The sequence below is a fragment of the Candoia aspera genome, chromosome 4 (assembly GCF_035149785.1).
Source record: "Candoia aspera isolate rCanAsp1 chromosome 4, rCanAsp1.hap2, whole genome shotgun sequence".
NCBI classification, from domain to species: domain Eukaryota; kingdom Metazoa; phylum Chordata; class Lepidosauria; order Squamata; family Boidae; genus Candoia; species Candoia aspera.
The window spans coordinates 84,426,612-84,443,521 of record NC_086156.1 but is presented as its reverse complement, the minus strand read 5'-3'; the positions used below and the strand labels follow the sequence as shown (position 1 = coordinate 84,443,521).

General features: G+C 41.2%; 1 protein-coding gene across 2 annotated transcripts in view; it reads right to left on the bottom strand.

Moving 5' to 3' along the window:
* Positions 1-859: 859 nt before the first annotated feature.
* Positions 860-16,910, bottom strand: part of PDK2 (pyruvate dehydrogenase kinase 2) — a 29,376-nt gene continuing 13,325 nt past the window's right edge. Inside the window, exons 3-12 of one of the 2 annotated variants that reach the window (XM_063300856.1) lie at positions 11,937-12,008; positions 11,393-11,577; positions 11,116-11,205; positions 10,139-10,216; positions 9,911-9,940; positions 7,723-7,799; positions 6,182-6,280; positions 4,135-4,242; positions 2,991-3,104; positions 860-2,675 (exon numbers count right to left, since the gene is read on the bottom strand). In XM_063300856.1, the coding sequence (XP_063156926.1) occupies positions 2,535-2,675; positions 2,991-3,104; positions 4,135-4,242; positions 6,182-6,280; positions 7,723-7,799; positions 9,911-9,940; positions 10,139-10,216; positions 11,116-11,205; positions 11,393-11,577; positions 11,937-12,008 (994 nt within the window). In that variant the 3' untranslated portion in view covers positions 860-2,534. The remainder of the gene's footprint in view (positions 2,676-2,990; positions 3,105-4,134; positions 4,243-6,181; positions 6,281-7,722; positions 7,800-9,910; positions 9,941-10,138; positions 10,217-11,115; positions 11,206-11,392; positions 11,578-11,936; positions 12,009-16,910) is intronic. The other variant, XM_063300857.1, reaches the window with a different exon arrangement.

Genomic DNA, 16,910 nt, shown 5'->3' with positions numbered 1-16,910 from the left:
CGAGGCCTGAAAAATATTTCAAGGGTTCCTCCAGGGTCAAAAGGTTGAGAAAGGCTGCCAAAGATTAACATAACTCTCCTCCTACAATATCCTTCAAAGAAAATGGTAAAGCTTCCTTCAGCCAAAATGCTGTCTAATGTCTAAGACATTGGTTATTCATATGAAGGACCCAGGAGAAAACTGACAATCTCCAGAGGCGGTGATACCCACAATGAATGGAGGTTTCATCAAAATAATGAAATGTGCATTGTGATGTAACAACGTAAGCGCTGCCCCTTAGTACTTGCATACAATATTGTGGTCTACGTGGTCTAAGTCCAAAAGGGAGTCTCATTTGTATTTGCATTGTGCACAGACACCCCAGATGCCCATACCCAGATTTTTCCCATGACTTTGCAGCCATTTATCACTGATCATGTTTGGGAGGAGAAAGAGAGACAAGTCAATTCTTATGCGCCAAATCTCTCATTCCTCTAATTACTTACAAAGCTTTGTGAAAAGGGTGCAAAACATATGGCCCTCCATAATTAAATTCCTACCAGCCCCATGACCATTGCAAGAAACAGCTCAAGGCCAACTCCCCTACCCAAATTTTATGTGATGCACTTGTATCTCCCCTAGGCGTCATCATAACGTGTTTGAGTAGTAAACATCTCTCCTGTGCAAAGAGGCGTGTCAGAAACCAGCACCACTGAGTATGGCTGCGTTCTGTGTATTTGAAGACCAACATGTTATGAATCAAGAGACATCTTCAGGGACAATCTCAAAGGTGAGCTTCAAACACATAGTAGAATGCGTTTTGCTGTGCTACAGTGCCTCCCAAAAGTTGATGCCGATAGAAGCAAGCTATACCACTAGAAAGATCGTATTCAAAATTAATGGTTCTTTCTTTTCCTTAGCTGATCAATGAATACTGTAGCAGCAGTGGTGTCCTGGCACATGTCTAGTTCCTCCCAGAGAATTAAAATATATATTTATGCATATGAACACAGACCCTTTCCAGACAAAGAGCCCAGCGTAGAGGATGGGGCAGAGACAGAAAGGTGGCTTGTAAGTGCTCAAGTGGCAAACAGGCAGGTGCAAGCCAGGGAGATTTGGGGCAGACCCCTTAAGCACAATGCCTGCTTAGAACTAAAGGATAAAAATAGAAGGCAGAAGCCATTTTCTGCCTACATAACATTTCCACTTGTTTTGAAATGGGGACCAGAAAAGTGAGATCATAGCAAAGAGCCACTGGAGAGCAAATGGCTGACAAAAAAAAACGGGCTACAAAAGGGGGAACTTCTCACTGGTACCCATATTTGACCCCATCTGAATTTGTTGGGAAAACAGCCCTTTTTGCCCACGGCTTCTAAGCACTGGAGACAGATGATCCAGAAAAATCTCCTTGAAATTAACATATTCCATTTGCTCTGCTGCAGCTGGAGGACAGGATTGAAACTTGCAGTGTTCCCAGCTCACCCTTCACCTGATGGAGCTCAACACACTCTTTGCCATTTCTTCTGCTACCAGTTTTCTCCCATGAGCCACCCCACCCACTCCCCAATTTTGTCACAACACTTTTCCTGTGGAGAGGAGAATATGCAACTCCTCCCATACCAGCAGGAACTAAGGATTTACAACCTGACACAAGCCAGTCTAGGAATTGAGCCGTGCTGGCCAAAAGTGCAAGTAGTGGACGAGACAGACAAGCAAGAAACCATCAAACCCCAAACCACCTTCAATGCTCGCAAAGCAATTTCCTTAGGCCTCGCTGTATCCTAGTGCAATCTAAGTGACGTTCTAGATTCTTCCAGTGCTAAAATTGCCAGTTCTCATGCTGCTTTCCTCAACTTGTCTGAGATTCAGACATACTGTGAAAAGCACACAGAACATAATGCAAGAATATCTACAGCTCAGAGAATATTTCTCACTCCCAAAGCATATACTAAAAAGCAAGCCAGTGTCCTCTAATGTGCTTGCTCTCTGCAACGGATGCCCTAGACTCTGCCATCCCTATGTCATGTTTTAAAAGTCCTTGAGCCTCTTGCTTGGAGCTTGCTTCATGTGAAGAAATGCAACATAATCACATCCACACACGTTAGGACCTCCTTCCCTCTCTTCCTGAGTGCTTCCTTTTTCTCAACAAGTTAATGCTTAGTGGTCAAGTTCTCAACTTCTTCGAAATTACAATGTCAACATAATAAAAAGGTGGTGTGTGCAAACACTAAGTAGGACGAAAGCAGATCCTTCGGATCCTTCCAATCCAGGAGATCAAAAGGCAGGACTGGGTTGAGGCAGAGAAGTTCCATGCAGAGCTATGGTGAAAGTGATCCAGACTACACACTTCCAAAAAGAAATCTGGGAAAGTGATCAGGATGCTGTCTAATTGGTGAATTGGCCAGGCAGCCAATAGGAACACTTCACAGAGGTCTTACAACACAAGGTGGGCTTTATGCTGGTGATGATCATTTCTTTTTCCCCCCTCACCAAAGTTTGGTTTCTCCCCTTTGGAAGCAGGATAATGCCCTTCCTGGTAACAGAAAGAGGCTTGCTTAGGTCACTCGATAGGTGGAGGTGTTCTTGGGTTCTGTACTGGGCACGCACCAGTCATCTGCCTCCTGGATGGTCTGATAGTGACGCCATGCTGACTTGTTGTACACTGGAAGCCTTTCCACAGAGTCTGTTGACAAGGCCTAGAAAGATATCACACAGGTCAGGACACACTTTCAACAAGATCACATGCAGTGACCCCCCTGGTATCATTGGCAGGTTCTCTTTTATTTTTATGTAAGGCAAATGACCTAAGGAATGTGAGGTGGAATGAGCAAGAGGAAGAATTCAAACTGTTGGCTTGAGTGAGTTGATAACCATACTACTGAATAACATGGAGTTGACCTGGACATCGCTAAACTTCGGGGAAATCCAGAAAAGTTGTACCTGTATAAACCTGTATTTACTGAGATACAAAGGAACATTTTGCTAATTTAGTGAGGAAGACACCAACTCACTTTCAAATAGACGACAGCATCTGTCCCAAATCCCTCCATGGAGAACAGCTGAAGATCGCCTTGGAAATACTTGGCATAGAGTCTGGAAATAGGTAGGCCATAGCCAAACCCGGCCTTGTTTTTGCAAGAAGTAAAGAAAAATGGGTCACCAGCTGAACATAACACTACATTGCTAAGCATGCTTGTTACTCGCCCATCTAGAAGAACCTCTGGAGAATTAGTTTTATACATTCTCTGCCATGAGACCTGTTATATTTCCCTAACTTCACTGCCACGAAGCACACTGGGAGCCACACAAATGTGGCAATTGGTGATTCACTACCCCAAACACACACACTTACACTAGTATAAAGAAATGAGGGGGACAGGATTCTAACTTTGATTTGAGCAATGGTGCTGGGGAAGGGGTTGTTTGGTCCTCCCTCTTCCCTGCCAATTTCCTGTAGTAAATTGGCTCCCAAACTTAATTCTAGTCTTGCCAAGGAGAAAGACAAAAAAGTACCTACTTATATTGTTTTCCCTCACAGTGTTGTAGGTTCTGGGACAATTCAGATCATGAAAATGGCATGAAAAAAAGAGCTAATGATGCCCACCTCCCCCAGATGGGCTGTTCTAATCAGCATTTCATACATGCATAAAATATATTGAGAAGTGGTTTTAACTGTTATATAAGTGAAATGCTGCATTTCAATTATTGTCTTATTTTATTGCAGAATATTTTACTGTGGCTTTCTTCCACATATTGTTCTCAGCATTTCTGGGAGCAATAACAGTAGACAGTGGAAGACAATTGGAAATAAGTAAATAATATTTGAATTTTTCTTTCTTTACTGTCCTATCGCCTTAAGATCAGAACACTTGTGATCCCCACTTTATCCCTTTGATGATCTTTCATATCTCATCCCATTTCTGCAGTGATCTCTCTTAAGACTGGTGAAGCAGAAATTTCTAGAAGTCACTTTTCCTCTTTATTTACATAGGCATGGCAAAGGACAGTCTTTTAAAACAGGCAACATTTATATTTAAAAAGTCAAGCTGTCTGAAGCCACTTGCCATGACCTTCCCCTCCCAAGTGTTTTAAAAGACTGACTGCAATTTTAATTGGCTTCACATCCCCAACTCTGGCCCACTTTATAACACATACCAGGGGTGTCCCCCCAGTGCCCAGCTCTGGTTTGGGTGCTGTGGAATATAAGTAGCTGAAGAGTCGTTCAATCTTGCGGAGAGGAACCCCACCACCTCGGTCACTCATCTGCTCCACAACAGAAGAATAGATCAAAGAACAGATAGAGACAGAAATTCAACGGAGGGGGAATGTGGAACATGTGGAACATGCTGCCCCCAGAGGTGAGATTGGCCCCATCGCTCCTGGCCTTTCGGAGGAGTCTGAAGACCTGGTTCTGCTGCCTCTCTTGGGGTGGAGAGGGGAATAGATCTACATGGGGATGGTTGCTATAGACCACTCCTCCCACACTTGGACTATTTTAGATTCTTTCGCCAGTTGGACTTCTTATCTTTACCTTTATTTATATTATTTATTACTGTGTATTTTATGGTTGTTTTTAATTGATTGTTGTAAACCGCCCTGAGTCCCCCAATGGGAGGAGACAAATTAGATAGATAGACAGACAAATAAATAAATAAATAAATAAACGTGGGTAGGGAAGCCATGCACCCTTATTTTCAGAGACCAGACCTTCATTTGAAGAGCTTTTCTTTAAAGAAGCCAGTTAGCATGCAGTACCTAACTGGCTTTAGCTGGTCTTGAAAAACTAAGCATAGTGGGACTCAGTTGGATGGCAGACCATCAGGAAACATCCAGACTGTAGGCCAAATTGAGAAGTAAAAAAAAAAAGAGAAATTCCCAGAAGAAGACAATGTCAAACCATTGGATATTGCTCATTGGAAAACCTCATTAATGTGTCCATGACATCCCCAGGTGTCAGGTTTGACTCTAAGGAGCCTTTACATTTATATTTAAAGAGGTAACTAACTGAAATCCAATTAAAAGTAAACTACCAAAAGAATAAAGGAGAGCCAAGATTCAACTTTTCTTCCATCGGACTGAGCAGGCAAATGGTCACAGCCTTTCATTCTCGGATGAAATGTTTTGCATTCCTATTTAAATTATAATAATTATTTCTAAATTTGCATTTCTATATCTAATTATTTTATGCAAATTTTGTGCAAATAGATTTTCTCCTTTATTCTCTTTTTTGACAGTATGAAGTAATTAATGTCTTGATATCATGAACAATCCAAGATAGGACAAGTTGAACAGAGACTAGAATAAAGAGTCACTGTGATGTAATGGTCAGAGTAGCAGTTTAGGACTGGTCTGACCCAGGTCCAAATCTCCTGCAATCAACTTGTTTATGCTGATAACTTATATCATTCAGCCTGCTCAACCACAGAAGCCTGCAATATTCATTCCTTCACATATACATACCATCCAGTTGTATAATCGATTACATTTATATCCTGGTTTTATTCTAGGACATCTTTTCCCAACCTGGGCACCCTCCAGATATGTGGACTCCCAGAATTCTTAGCAGTGGCTTCGCTGGTTGGGAAATTCTGGAGATGAAATTGACACATCTGGAGGATGCCTGGGTTGGGAAGGCAGCCCACTTGGGAAGCATTTATGGTCCTTTCTCCTCTGCTCCATTTTACCCTCACAACGTGCTGTAACATAAATTATGTTGAGAGATAATAATTGGATCAAGGTCACCCAGGATTTGTGGCTGGGTAGAGATCTATAGATATCTGGACTTCCGTAGCTGTAGTCCATTACTTCTAAGAACTGCATCAAGGTCACCGTGGCTCTTCTGAACTGTCTTTCCACATCCTATATCCTGCCCCCAAAACATTATAAATGCGTGCAAATAGCTAAAGCTCAACCCAAGGACAAATCATTTCAACCTAGCTGAGATTCTGCTCAGAGGCCTTCTGCCTTGTTATTCCATATGACCAGGATTAATACACGAGTCAACAAATATACTTTTGTTCCCATTCCTTTAGTAATTGCTTTGGAGAGAAATGGATGTGAGTGTTGGGGAAGTCTTTTTCTCCCAGATTGTAAAAAAACTGTGAATTCAGTGTAATATTCTATTACTGCCTAGCAAACCAAAAGTAGCTGAAGCTGTTGCCTAGCATCTTCGCCTATTTCCTCCTTCTACCAGTTCACTTACCCTGATGGAAAGATCCTCCTGTCCCAACGCCACCATCACTTTGATGGGTGGCAATGTGGGGTTGGACTCATGGCTTTCTACAGTGGCCCTCATGGCATTCTGGAAGAGAACAGGAGAAAAAGAGAAATACATAGGAATGGTCTAAATGAATATTCCTATCCTAGCAGGACCCTCTATATACTTATTCTTTGAAATAATGAATAAAAAAACTGGAAGAGATCATGGAAATCGTTTGGACCAAGCCTGCAATACAGGCTGGAAGTATGGCAAGCATCTCAGAAGGCCTTCCAGCCTCTGCTTAAATATCTCCAGTAAAGGCTGATCTCTTCTAAAATAGTCCCTGGCCTGATCCAGACACTGAGATTGTAGGCTGGTTATGGCTTAGTGCTATGTGTGAAGCCATCCTCTGTTCCACTGTCAAAGAAATCTTGCTGTCAGGAACTCTCTCTTAATGCTTAACCAACATCTACCTCCTTGCAATTTCCCATTATACTCCATTGGCATCTTTGTTTTTGTTGTTACAATCACTCAGCATTCTATGGCCACTGGGCACAACTAATCCTCAGTAAGCTGCTTTCATGGTACCCTTCCATTTATGATTTCTTTCTCAAAGGCTTAATTTGTATTTCTGCAAAGTATGAGAGCCCCTGAGTGTGCTGCTTTCTCCCTTCTTGTGCGTGGATACCGATTTTTGGCTTCCTAAGGATCAGCGCTCAGTGAACACTCCATTAGAAGGAACAGGAGAGCTGGTGGATGAAGCAGAATGTTGCCTTTGGCTTAATTAACTAGTCAGAGATCCCATCTCAACATCCTGCAGGCAGTGGATGGCAAGCTTTCAAGCATTTCTTCTGTGGCTACTGGAACACAGGCTTGCTAGCCCTGGAGCATTTGGCAGATGTTGCAAATGCCCCCAATATAAAAGATGACTGCCAAGGCTGACCAAACACAAAGGTTATCTTCTATGTCTGCAGAAAAATGACTTCTTGCTTAAGTATTATAATATAGTGTAAATTATTATATTACATAAATTATTATATTATAGCCCACTTTTCTGCTTTGGTCAGCCAAAGTTCAATACCATTATATATAGCAATTCCCCAAAACTTCCGCAGCCTGGGAGTTACACTGGCCATCAGCCTAAAACTGACCAGGGAGTGATTAGTCCATAACAAAGTCACAAAGGGCTCCTTCACCTTCAGGTCACCAGTTCCACCTGAACAGAAAACCAAATGCCATGGGTATCAACTACACAAGTGGGACCATATACAGTATATCAGCTGGGATAGCTCCATGATCTTCATGGAGTACCTGAAATTCTGAGCCAGTCCCTACTGGGCAACCTCAGTGTAAAGACTGAAATGCCCCAAGGAGTTAGGGTAATCCAGTGTTATGTCTGAATACCCCAACACTGAATGGAGCAACGCTAACCCCCACCCACTCTAATGCTTGACCTCAAGTTATAGACCTGATCCCTGGCTTGAATGACAGTGCCAAAACATTCTATGGAAACAAACTCCGCTGTAATTCTGACAGTGAATTACCTTGAACAGTTCAAAGAGCATGTGGTACAAGTGAGATGGAACGTAGACCATGTGGATGGGCTGGTTGGGTTGATTAGCTAGAAGCAAAAGAACAAAGGGAACTAAGCTGCTGTTTTGTATCTATTTTTTGTTCCTTTTAGCCACTCCAGTACATGCAAAACACCCATGCTCCTTGCTGCAACAATACAGAAGGCTGCTTTCCAGAAGTAGTATTTTTCAACACAAATTTGAAGTTCATAATCACATCAGTATGACTAGGTATACTGGTCATGACCGGTCCCCTGTTCCACTGCAGTATCTTCATGCCAAAGTAAAGATACTGTAGCCATATAACTAAGTGCAGGAAATCTGGCAAGGAGGAGAGCTTCCTCAAACTTTACTAGTCCTCTGTGCCTCCCCAAGCTTTTAAACTTGCCTTTCTGATTGACTAGAAGTTCTCAAATTTCCTTCGGTCAATTCAGTTATCAGGTTTACCTAGTTTTCTGAAAGGTTATGGCTGACTGTTTACCACCTTTCCAAAACTCTCAAACAGATACTACACCATTCTCTAACACTGAAGTTTGGTTTCCTGATTAATTAGGCTATTTCAGAACCTTCCTTGGATGAGTTTAACGTAAGGGTTACACAGTTTGCCACCAAGTCAGGAATATCTACTTATCACATTTCCCAAGTCCCTCAGATTCTATATTGTTCCACATCAAGGCTATTGTATCTAGGCTGCAAAAATCTGGACAACCACTAGATGGCAACAAAAAGATACAAAAAGACTAATGCTTTGCTGTGTAGTGATTGTCTGGATTTTTGCAGCCCAGATATAGTAGCTTTACTCCACTTGGCCTCTCCTTAGGATTATTTTCCAAGCTCAACTACATCTATGGAAATCTAGTTCTAAAAGACTCTTCACATCAGGCAGTTGGTATAAAACAGAGAAAAACACTGTATCTGTATCTACCTATATCTGTATCTCAGTGAGAAAATGCATCATATTTCTGGCATAAATGTCAAGCACACATTCTACTTTGATATACTGGAGTATTTTTTTTTCTTTCTTTTGAAGTGCCAGTTGGGCGGTTATTGGGATTTTTTACCATACAAAGGTCAAAGATTTATCTAATCCAACATCTTGCTCTCGAAAGTAGCCAACCAGTTGCATTCAGAAGCCAATAAGCAAGTAAGTCATGAAGACGACAGCAAACCCTGATCCCATGTTGTGCTCCAGCCAGTTACCTAATGCCGTGATACCTCTGATTATGGAGGCTTCATTTAGCTGTTTATCAATCATTGGAGCTATTGACAAATCTCACTTTCATAAGCTGAACTATGCCATTTAGTTGTGGAGTTAGAGAAGGATGGATTACATGACTGTCATACCACTTATCCATCACCATAATAAAGGAGAAAGAGGTCGTGACTGATTTGCGTTCATGGTGAATTGGACAGTGAGGTGGTGAGAGTTAAGCACAGTCAAGGATCACAGGCTGATCCCTTCACCTGAAAGGCAGAGAGTAATGCTGCACGGTTCTTAACTAGTTTCCTGTATTTCACTGTCTGGTACACATGGATTTTGGAAGAAGATGCTGGAGTACTAGTATTTCCCCTTGTATCTCATGTGAAATGTGTTGATCAAAACCAGAGATAATCCTGCCTTTCTCAATCAGATGTCTCCAGACAGTAATTCCCAGCATTCCGAGGCAGCCAAAGGAACTGAGTCAAAGCAACACAAGAAGATGCCTGCTGGTTTAGGCCAGGGGCCCATTCAGCCCAGCATTCTGTGTCACACAGTGACCAACAGCTCCATTCAGGAAGCTCGCAAGCGTGGACAGAAGAGAGAGGTCTCTCTTCCTCTGCTGCTCCCCAACAGCTGCTATTTAAGATATGCTGCCTTGGATGCAATTTCAACGTATCTGGAAGGTACAGATTATTACCTGTAATAACACAATCTAATTTTATGTTCTCCTGGATTTCCCCTTGCTGCAGTTCTGGGGCATCAATGAATTCTCCACACTGTGTTGCTATTACAAGCCACGGCAGTCACTGTCACCTCTTTTAAAAGACAAGGCAAGGCAAGACAAAAAAAAAAAAAGAAGCCCAAAGGAAGGGAAATTGGGATTCTACCAATGCTTTAGTTGCCAAGCCACAACAACAACTCTAGAGTAGCTGCTTATCAAAGGATCATTCAGCTACTTACTATGCCAAATGTGAGGTCTTGTTCCAGTGGCTAAATTAAAGGGGAAAAAAATGGAGGAGGCTAGCAATCCCTCTAAAACCCGCTGTGTAAGTAAGAGGCCACTGAGCAGCCAGTTTGGATAATACCGCCCCCCCGCACACGCACACACACGCACACACACTTGGCCTGTGTGCTTCTCTTCAGAACTTAACTCTCTTTCCCACTTTTATCCTGGCTCTGCAAACTCACCATTCACCTCCTGGATCTCCAGGTCAGGAGATGCCAAGTAGTACTTGTCACATAACAGTTTGGCCATGTCATAAGCATCTGCAGCAAGAAGAAAATGCGAAGCGTTGGTTATTACAGAAACACAGCATCTCTTCCTTGCGGAGTTCCGTAACCTTTTATCTTGATGAGCAGGTAAAAAAATTCTGTGTTAGTTTCATGCCAATTACTGTAATTTGGACTAAAGTAAGAGAAGTTTCTGCAAGAGCCAGCGAAGGAGCATCAATTTATATTGCCTCCCCCACCCGATCCGCCAGTTGTGTCCCTCTTCTTTCTTAATCCACATTTCCTTCTGAATTCTATTTAAGAACCACCTAATTCAACCAGGAAGGGCTATGAAAGAACAGCCTAAGTGGGTCAGAAGACTGCTAGAACAAGGTTTTTCCCTCTTGTCCTAACCCCATACAGAAATCCAGCTTCATTGCCTTTCCTTCCACAAATAAAGGACCATATTATGTTTTTCCTATATTAGCATAATACAGAGGCTTGCAATCCTTTCTGAGCAGAGATTTGCACTCCCAAAAATGGTCAGGGAAAAGATAAAGAAGTGAAAAAAAGCCTAAACTGATATTTAAATTGTATTTTAAAAATTACAATTTAGCAGTAACTATTGGAAAGCTCTGGTGGCTGCACAGGCGGCTTTGTAAAGACCACGTCTGCTTTGGGTACACAATGCAGGGGAGCTGGAAGTTCCGCCAAGTTTCCACTGTAAGATAAGCTGTGAGAAATTGTACAAACCTTTTGTTTCCAGCACTGGCTAATCCGATACTACAATAAGCCAATGAAAAGAGTCAAGCTGCAATAACCCTTTGTGCTTGGAGGGCCCGTTCTCTTAGATATGGAGATTTGAGAGGAGGAAAGGAGCAAAATGGATTTCTTACGGTTTCAGGAGGGGGAAAGAGATGCTGCTGCACGGACAGGAATCACAGAAGGACACTCACCTCTGACTACATCTGATACATTGCAGTGGGGATCGATGCTGCCAATGTGCTTGGGATGGGCTGGATTGGTGCTGCCATCAAAAATCAAGGCTGTGGAAGAAGGGAGATGCAAATGAAGGGAGACAGGGCATGATATGACAACAATAGGCCATGGTGGAGCATCAGATGGTGCTGCCTACCAAGACTTTAATTAAGAACTCATCCCTTAATGCTAAAACCAAGAGAAAGGGAGAGGAACAGAGGAAGAAAACAGATCTGAGGGGGTGAGATAACTCACTGTGTTGGTTGAGCAGCATGCGGATAGAAATACGGCTAAGATAGAAACGATCAAGGAAGTACTGGATGTTTTGGTTGGAAACCGGGTCATCACCATAAGCCTCCCTATATTCAATTACACCCTGTGCCATGGTAGGGACCACATCGTTGTGACGGTTGCGGATTGTGACCAGGGCATTGGTGAACCTGGAGTGAGATAGCAGCATGAAACCTAGTTTTCTACCTGTTCTATGTCCAAAAGATATACTTTGACTTCATGACGTATTCCTTAATACGGTACATGCAGAAATCACCTGAAGATGATTCAGGTATGACCAAGCTTACTCCAAATAGTCTTATCTAGCCTGACATTTTCCAGGTGTCTTACACCTTCAGCTCCCTAATTCCTAACCAATGAAGGTCATTGGCCTGTAATTTGTGATCTGTAATAATAAGACACTTGGAAGATGCCAGACTGGAAATGTTTCTCTAAGCTCAGCTCTAAAACTAAGAGTTCTAATGATGCATTTGTGCACATCTCAAGAAGCCTCCAAATTCAAACTCACTGTCCCAATATTCTCTGGTCCTCTGGATCCTTGTCGAGGAACACCATGATATCCAGCAAGCTCTGCACATACCTGGTGGAAGGAAGAAGTGGGGAGGGGGAGAGAAAGAGAAAGAAAGAGACAAGCCTCTTATTTATTATGCAAGAGCAACATGTTTTTATTCTGACTCTGTTAGGGCATAATTGATAACAGAAAAGCAGTGCATCATTTAAAAGAAAGACATTACAATGATTCACTTGCCCAAAGATAATTTAGTAAAATAAGTGAGCATAAGGCTGCAGTCTACAACTTTTGTAGGATCTTTGCTACAGTTAAGATCTTTGGTATAGTAGGATCTACTAATAAATAGATGTGCTGTTAGTTGATTACATTTGCATGTGCATAAAACATGCCTTCCATGTGTGTTGGGTATAGTTTCCATCATCTCAGCCAGGATAGTTATTGAGGATGATGCAAGTTATCAGGTCAGAAGTAGCAACATAAAATATCAGTTCCACAAAAAAGGCTGTTTTCTTTGTACTTTGATGAAGCACGCATATGTGTTTCAATCAGAACCATCTTAAGCATGGTGTTTTCTTGTGCATGAATGATTAGACAGCTTGTCCTTGAAGACATTTATCACCCAGTGCAAGTTTTGTTTTAAAAGTAAATACTTGAGAACAAAGCAAAGCATTAATTGGACCTTAAAATAAAAGTTGAAAGAAAATGCAACTATATGTAATTCCTAAAAAGATGGGGGAACCTTCTTAAACAATGTGGGAGATAGCAAGAAGAGCTGCTGGAAATGGGGAGGAGAGGAGAGAAAACCATCTTTCTGTGGATATTCTTAAGGGATTTTTGGTCTTTTTAGTAATCAATTATTTTTAGACACACTCTGGACAAACACCCTATCTCTTCTATCTAGAGTCTTTGGTGGCTAAAATAAATAAAAATGATAACACTAATAAAGTCAAGTTCATTTCACAATTACACACTCTTACAAAATGAAACCATTTTCTATCTAAGGCGGATTGAAATGTCTTGGGAAAAATTAGATTAGGATTCAGTCTTCTAGCTTCTTATAGTACATACCAACAGTATTTCATTTCTCCAAGTATCTCTAAAATAATTAAGTATGCATATATAAAATTAAGCATTATTTGATGTAGCTTTGGTGGATCCATACAACCCAAGAGACAATTAATTTGGATTCAAGTTTATGGAGCACATATAATGGCAATGATTTCAATTCTACAAGTACTGGTCTCCATGTAGCCCAAACACTATTATCTACCCACAAGTGGGAAGTATCAATGTAATGGTATAAAAATGCAAAAATGGTCACTGACATAGAATAGCATTTTGAAGGAGGTTAGGTAGATCCATCCCAATCATGGTTACACATTGACTCCAGTATCAGAGGCAATAGAAAACTCAGTTGCTATGGAACATGAGTAGGAGGAAAGTAGTACTATCCTGCTTCCTACCCTAGGAATCCAGAGGCATCTGGCTGGCTCCTGTATGAAATGCTAGATTAGATTCAGCATGATGTTCCCAAATGAGGTTTGTATCAGCAGGTTTGGGGAAACCCAAGTCTGCAAAAGTCCAAAATAGTTAGGAGCTATAGAGAGAGAGAGAGCAACCCCTTTGTCACCTTCCAAAACAATGAAGGACTGGCCATACTCTGTGGGTGCTGACTGCATGCTGGCTATTGATTAGAAATACACACACACACACAGAAAGAAAACCAGGGGAGGGAGAGGAATAAAATGGAATATCCTGGAAGAGAAGGCGGCCAGCTGATTGCATCCTGAAGAAGAGTATACAACAGAGCAGCATTTTGTTGTAAATCCTTTTTGATCATGAGCAGACACAGTTGCAGATGAAAGCTACATATATTCCAATTCCTTCCTCATAGTTGAAACTCTGCAGACAGAAGGTCAACTTATCAGGGGTAAGCTAGTCGGGACACTAATGGCAAGGTTCTTTGGCATAATATCATTTTCCTCTTGGAATGGATTAGTCCATTATGCAAGCCCTATTTCTATTACTGCCCAGACTCAATTTGTTCATAATCTTCTGTTCTTGGTTGGGGAGGTAACTTCCTTCTCCATCTTTTTCAATCAATGCTCCAAAATAATAGGAGATGTTGCCAAACTCTTTCACCTCAACTTCTCTGTTCAGATGTTTTACAACCTCATGATCTTCTCTGTCTTCGTAACAAATTACGAAATCATCAACATAAGCCAAGATGAAGGTTCAGTTGTTATTTTTAAATCTCAAGTATAGGCAGGGATCAGCCTTGCCTTCTGTAAATCCCCTTTAAAGCAATATTCAGTTAAAATTCTGTATCCTGGAAGCCTGGTTTGGTCTGCAGTTTGCACACAAGCTTCTCCTTGCCAGCTTGAATGAACCCTGGGACTTTACCATGTAAATTTCTTCTCCTCTTTCCCCATGTAGGAAAGCAGTCTTTACATCCATATATCACCTTCCAGGCATGTAGCTGCTTCTATGCTTGAGAGAATTCTGACTGAAGTATGTTTCACAACTAGGCTGAAGGTCTCCTCAAAGTCCTCTCAGTATTTCTGGGAATATCCCTTGGTCTGTGTTTGCAGTACTGGATCTTGCCATCTCTGCACTGTTTGATCCTAAAGATCCACTTGCCTTTCTTGTAGCAGATAGTTCCATGGTTGCTGAGTTCAGATTCTGATGTTTTAGTCTCACATCAAAGTAAGCCATATTAATTACTGTACTTTAAGCCTTCCAGTAGACAGATCTAAGTTACATATCCAACCATGATACCTTGTTCAACTCTACAGTTCATTTTCTTTTATCTTTGGAAATATAAGCATGCACTTTACATCCAAAAATCCTAAGCTGATTTAAACTGTTTTTTGTTCGACCATAGTTTATAAGAAATGCCTTTTATGGCTTTAACAGGTGGCCCATTTTGAAGGTTGTTAACTGTTGAAATCTTCCCATCGTGTTTAATCCAGCCCTGTCAACTAACATAGCTCTGCACATGTATAACAGGGCCGGCCAGCCTGCCTGCCTGCCTTCCCATTTTATTATGGTATAAAGGGAACAGATCTCTTATGAATAATCCAATTTTTCTTTAAATAATAAGACGTCTGTCCATAAAAAAATTGTTTTCGATTATCAGAATGTAAAATCTGTGGCTTCCTTCCAAATTTTTTTTTTTTTACATAAGCCATAAATTGCATGAATTTCTGAACATTTCATCCTTATGCCTTATCAGATATAAACAGCAAAAACACAATGCTTTATTCATGAATAATTATTAAAAAGCCTGTTTCCTCTGTTTGACTCAATGGGTAGAAAATAAAGGTCAGTGTGGATTTTCTCACCCACTCTTGTGGTGCTATTGTGCTGGGTTTCAGTGCTTTCAGTACTGTTTGTACTATATGATTCCCGAGGACACAGAACAGTGCTGATTGGCACATTTGCATTTTGGAGTTTTGAAATGTATGGCCGTTCTTTATATCTGCCTGATTTGCTCTATATTCTTAGTTTTCCATGCCAAGATTCAGTGCGATTTCTCCCTTTATGTTCCTTTGATAACTTTACAACCTCAAGTGGTTTTCTTAAGAGAAATCACAATTCTCTGGGAAATCCACTCTGAAAAGTCCAGATTCCAGCAGACCCCCACCCTTACTTGTTACTAAGCAACCCCTATCAACAAATTCAACTCCATGTCTCTTTCTGTGTAACTAGCACTCAGCAAATTGGAGTCCAAATCTGGAGAGAACAGTGACTCCTTAACATGCCAAGCAACTGTTTCTTTATAACCCACTTTTGATTACAGCTCCAATTGCAAGCTTATTTACTTTCCATTTATCTCTATGGCCTGCTCTTTGCAGCATGTATCGCATCAACAGCAAAAAAATATTTGCTTTTAAATACTGGAGAAGTTTGTTTGTTTGTTTATCAAATTTCTATCACTGCCCATCTCTCCCGAAAAGGGGACTCTGGGGGGTTTACAATAAGATCAAAAATTAAAACATATAAATTACAATATAAATAGATCAATAAAAAGATATAATAGATATAGTTGCTGCACTATTCAGAGAAACTGAGTCTGGATCAGCACCATCTCTGATGGCTCTGGCATCCTCTTTTTTCTCATTTCCGGCCCTTTGAGCATAGCCTCACCTTCTTCTCCAGCCTTTTCCTGCCTTAGCCTTTTCTCCTTCCTTTGTGAGGAGAAACTCCCATCTAGTTCTCCCTCCATCTGCATTTCTAAAATGCTGGCTGGGCCCTTTTTCCTTTTGTGGACAAAATGCTTTATGGTGTGCTTTGCTTTTGCAGATAGGATTTTCCTCTAGCTTTGAAAACAGAGGCTTCTGTTCATTCACAGAATTTGTTCCCATTAGGGATTGCTGCTCTGGATATTATCTGACCTCAAGTCTGATTATTCTGAAGTGCAATTGCTTGTTTCATCACATTTAAATGTTAGGGTAGAGACATCAAAAGGAAAGCAACTATAACATCACAGCAGCAGCAGCAGTAGTATTTTTGGTGCCTTTGGGTCAGTTTTGACGCCTAATAACTGCCTGGACTAGTCCTTGGAGTTATCCTGGCAAGATTTTTGGAAGTGGTTTGCCACTGCCTCCTTCCTAGGGCTGAGAAAGAGTGACTGGCCCAAGGTCACCCAGCTGGCTTCACGCCTAAGGCAGGACTATAACTCATGGTCTCCCGGTTTCTAGCCTGATTCCTTAAACATTACACCAAACTGGCTCATCTTGAAATAATTATTTTTAAATAGCCGCCTATGATCAGGTATTTGGCTGACACAGTCTGAGTTGCTTGTACCATCCTACATTCTTAAAGAGCTCATTCTTTCCATCAGATGGTTTTTGTATCGTAAATTTTAATTTGGATGAAACCTCTTTCATGTTTCAGAATTCCCTGATATAAACAAGCATATTAGTATTTACATATCCAAAGATATGTGGACAGGCTTTTTGATTTTTG